The sequence below is a fragment of the Dinoponera quadriceps genome, unplaced genomic scaffold (assembly GCF_001313825.1).
Source record: "Dinoponera quadriceps isolate SergipeBrazil2010 unplaced genomic scaffold, ASM131382v1 scaffold2703, whole genome shotgun sequence".
NCBI classification, from domain to species: domain Eukaryota; kingdom Metazoa; phylum Arthropoda; class Insecta; order Hymenoptera; family Formicidae; genus Dinoponera; species Dinoponera quadriceps.
In genome coordinates this window covers 10,484-15,332 of record NW_014556710.1, presented here as the reverse complement: position 1 = coordinate 15,332, position 4,849 = coordinate 10,484, and the positions used below count along the sequence as shown (strand labels likewise).

The 4,849-nt window shown below is 34.6% G+C and overlaps 1 protein-coding gene across 1 annotated transcript; it reads right to left on the bottom strand.

Annotated features, from left to right (window-relative positions):
* Positions 1-245: 245 nt before the first annotated feature.
* On the bottom strand, positions 246-4,025 carry LOC106748051 (histone-lysine N-methyltransferase SETMAR-like; the record flags this gene model as incomplete). The annotated part of the gene is made up of 3 exons (XM_014626236.1): positions 246-668; positions 1,097-1,297; positions 3,897-4,025. Coding segments are annotated over 3 exons (753 nt in total), but the record flags the coding sequence as incomplete, so codon positions are not given.
* Positions 4,026-4,849: the final 824 nt, after the last annotated feature.

Here is a 4,849-nt window from a genome sequence, read left to right as displayed (position 1 = left end):
TATATATATATATATATATAGGCCGGGAAAAAATTGTAATATTAAAATTATTAAAACAGAAGAGAAATTTACACAAAACTAATATATCAAATAATTTATATTATATACATGTATATATATATATATATATATATTTTTTTTTTGTCCTGAAAGTTATGTCAGTGAGTCGATTAAAAAAAATTTATTGAACTTTTCGTTGTGACACATCAAAATTCTTCAAAATAGGCTCCTCTTGCGTTGACACATCAGCTCCAGCGAGTTTTCCAGGCATCGAATGCGCCACGGTAAGCCTCGTCCGGATTGTCCTTTAAAGCCGCGGTGCAAGATGCTTGGATCCCCTCAATGGTCCCGAAATGCTTTCCTTTCATGGGTCCTTTCAGATGTGAAAACAGAAAGAAGTCGGGGGGAACGACGTCCGGACTGTACGGAGGCTGGGGAATCGTTGGCACCCCTGCTTTGGTCAGGTAGTTGGTGACGAGGAAGGAGCTGTGGGCCAGCGCATTGTCGTGATGCAACTTCCAGTCCTTTGCGATGTCCGGCCGGACGCATTGAACTCTGCATTTCAGTCTCTTCAGCACTCCGACATAAAATTTATCGTTCACAGTTGTACTAGGTGGTACAAACTCGTGATAGACCATCCGGCGCGGGCTTTGTCGTCGACCTCTTCCCTGCCTTCGAAAAAAACCTTGTGCCACCGGAACACTTGCCGATCCGAAGATCCAGGGCATCTTCTTTAAAAATTGTCTTGGTCATTGGAAGACTTTTCGCCGCGGTCTTGCCAAGTTTAACGCAAAATTTGATCGCCATCCTTTATTCTAACGAGCGCTGCATTTTTACTTGCACGAGGTCACAAAACGACTTCCACGGAAACGCATGTCCTTACTATGCGGCTGGTGGGAGAAGACTAAGTGACTCAACATTCGTTAGCTGACTTCCCCTTTACCATTCCAAACCGATCCGAGCGCGCTCAGACGGTCAGTCGTGTAAAAAAAAAAATCACTGACATTATTTTCCAGAAAAACGATGTATATATATAATATTTGAATAATCTGAAATACTAGTTTTGTGTAAATTTCTCTTTTAAGTTATAACATACCATAAGAAATAACGGTGCTAAAATTTTCCAGCATACTCGCCAGTAGATACCAGGAGAAAAGCCGATCATGTCTTTGATATCAGCGCAAAACCGATCCGTTCCATATATCCAACTGATTGCAATTGTTTCTGCTAAAACGGCAAACAGCATCGAATATCCGGCTGCGTACCGATCCAACAAATGGAAAAAGTAAAATCCACCCTAGATTAAAAAGCAACATAATTCATTTATAAAGTGAGACCTCAGCATAAATTTATAATATAAACTAACAAGAAAAGAGTGCAATAAAACTGTCCCTTATTGATTTCAAGAGACTTTGGATATGTTGTAAAGTAACAAACGATATTGGGTTGGAAAATAACTCGTTACTTATAACAACGTTACTTTTCATATTTTTTTTTGGTAACGATTCTGTAACGCCGTTACATTTATTTTTATTAACGAAAAAGTAACGACGTTACATTTTTTTCAGTTACGAGTAACGAAATTGACCGTTACTTATATTGTTATTTTCTTTATGAATGTGTTAACTTATATAAAATTGAAATAAGTTTCGGAACGCGGCGAAATGGCCTTATGGCAGAACTTGTGTGTTTTTAAAAGATTTCCAGAATATGAGTTTTCTGATTGGGCTATTCCGTTACGTTCCGAAACTTAATATTAAAAGTTGTAGCTGTACATCCCGTTTTTACGTATACTTTACGTAAAACATTACTATAAGTACTCTTGACTGTGTCGTTTCTTTGTAATAATATTCAATGATCGTTTGGAAAGAGCGGGATAAAATGGGGAAAATATAGAAATCTTTAACCCTTTTGGTACATTTGACGAGTGAGACTCGTCATCTGCTTACTTGGGCATAAAATGTATTACTTTTACATATTAATCCATATAGCGATAAATTAAATCCGTCCCATGGGCATAAAAATCTTAAAATAATTCAGTACTCAAAGGGTTAATAACCTTTGCCCACAGGACGCGGCAACGCTTGGCGTGGCGGAAGTTCGCGCAATAGCCAATCAACATGCCACTTTTTTATAATAGCCTTCTAGCTGTTTCGGAAAGCAGCACATTGATTGTGTTTTTCTCACATGTTTACCAACATATCGCCATGTTTTTCAGCATACTTAAAGTATGCTGGAATATTGAAATAACTCAAACTACTAGTGTCGGACACTATGAAGGCTGTTCGTATTCGGTCATATCACTAATCATTAAGCGCTTAATGAGCTGCTTTTTCAACCAAATGTTGCCAGTATGTATGCGATAATTTTATTGAATATTGTTACGCTCGCGCAGGAAAATAAAACGAGACAACGTCAAGTGGGAAACAACTTCAACTATATATTTGCTAAGAAAGCACGCGTAACTCGCAGACTCAAACTCTCTCTCTCGCGAAAAACAGACGCGCACGTCACGGCGACTCGACCGCCCCAGAGAGAATCTCTCAAACCCGTTGTTTATCCACGATTGCCGCCTCCTAGTATTGTCACAGAGTATCCATTTTTCATCACCAGTTATTATTTTGTGCAAAAAGTCTTTCTTCTTGAATCTTGATAGCAGGGACATAGCCGTGTCGAGGTGACTCTCTTTGTTTTAAACGGACTGAGCATATGCGAAACCCAATAGCTCGCCTTTTAAATCCAATCATGCTTATGTAAACGTTTCGAAATGGCTTGTTGAATCACTGCAAGTGCATTTATAGGCTCTGATTAAGTCTGGAAAGGATTTTTTTCTCAAACATTTCCAACTTTTTTTTTTCAATTTTCATCGATTGTCCAACATTTCTATCTTCATCCTGGAGATAGAAATTGCTATCTCGAAACTTTTGAAACCATTTTTCACATTAATAAGAGTCAGATATACGACACAGAATTTTCATCTTTCAAAGCCGAGCAAATCATTTCCTTAACTTCGGAAGCATTTTCCTTTGGTTGGAGGAATGCAAAAAAGAGGCAGTGCCTCAGATACTGCTTTTCAAGCGACATCACTTTCACTACTGTATTTTAAAGTTATTTCAACAGCACCATCAACTATTTTACTTCGTTTTAAAGCTGAAAGATGGCGCTTTAAAACGACTATACGACGGGAAAAAAGTTTAAATTAAAATAGGTGCTATTATTGATTAAATGTATGGCCCGATAATTAACTTGTACACCTAATACTTAATTTCAAAATATATTTTTTTCAAAATAAACCAATATTTTTTTTATATAAAAAAGTGTAACGTTTTAAAATAAGAATATAGTTTTTTGCAAATATGTAAAACAACAATTAACAACCTCTTCAATTTTAGTTTTTATAAAAACTATAGATTTTATAAATATAATAGAAAGAAATGGAGAGAAAATAGAAAATTTGATATTGTCAAAAATTATGAATATAGTTATCAAGAATATAAAATAACCATATGAAACATTTGTATGATTTATTTTTTTTATGTATCTCATATAGTTTCCATGATATTCGCTGAAAAATATAATTTTTTTTATTTTCGAGAAATTTTTTCAACCCTTAAATGTTGAAATATGTGTATAAGAAATTTAAATCTGATATTTTTGTTACTTTGTATCATATCCAAAGCCTATTAAAATTGGTAAAGGACAGATGGGTTCCTTTACCCATAAGTAATATAAACAAATTTTCATATGAAATATCTTATTAAAAATTTAGATACATTTTAGACGAAATGTATCGTATTGAATTACATGTGAATAAAATTCATATAGCAAAGCTGGAAAATTCGATATAAACTTCTTAAACTACAAATTTATAATATGTAATTGTAATATTATGTTACCTGGGAGCAGGAGGCTAATCCAACCAAAAAGTACAGAGTGAATAAGCATGCAACAAAAATTTCACGATTGTTGCCGATTATTGGAAACTCGTCACTGAGTGCCGTTATAATTGCTTCCGAACCGCCAAACTGTAAAACCATACAAATTTTTTATTACATTTCAGAATATGACTGTTTCTATTACAAAAAAATACTTTGGATTGAAAACATTATATGGTATTCTATTGGAATGGTCAATAAGTTTTTTCATTTTTTTAAAAGAAATTTAAATACATATTTAATGTACTCAAAATTTTACCAATGTATTAACCGTTTTGTTTAACTACTTTCTTCCATCTTTCAGGCAGCTTTCCATCCAGGAAGAACTTTCCATTTATCTCAATAAAAAATTGCTTAAGATATATTTTACAAGCTTCCAGATTGCCAAATTTCTTTCTAATAAAGGAATTTTGCAAAGAGTAGAATTAGTGACAATGTGATGTCGTAAGATTTGGAGAATTCGACGGATGATGAATGACATCTCAGCCAAGTTCTAATAATTTTCGACGAGTGGTCAGGCATTGTCCTAATGGAATAACGGACAAAGCCTTTTCTATTCATCAGTTTGAACGCTTCTCATTGACTGCAGTCTTCGGTCTGCAGTTGCAAGCAGTACATATTCGAATTAAAAGTTTGATTGTTTGGTAATAGCTCGTAATAAAAGATACCCTCCCAATCCCACCAAATGCAACGTATTTTTTTTTTTAGATGAAGTCTTTGAAATGGTCAATGGTGGTTCATTTTGCATAGTCCAAAATTTCTTACGGTGTATGTAGTAAACAATTTATTTCTCATCATCAGTCAACATTCGTTGAAGAAATATGTCGGATTCATCGCAATTGAACATATCGCAATGAAGATGTTGTTCATTAAATTCATTTCAATTAATTCGTACGGTATCCAAATATCGTAAC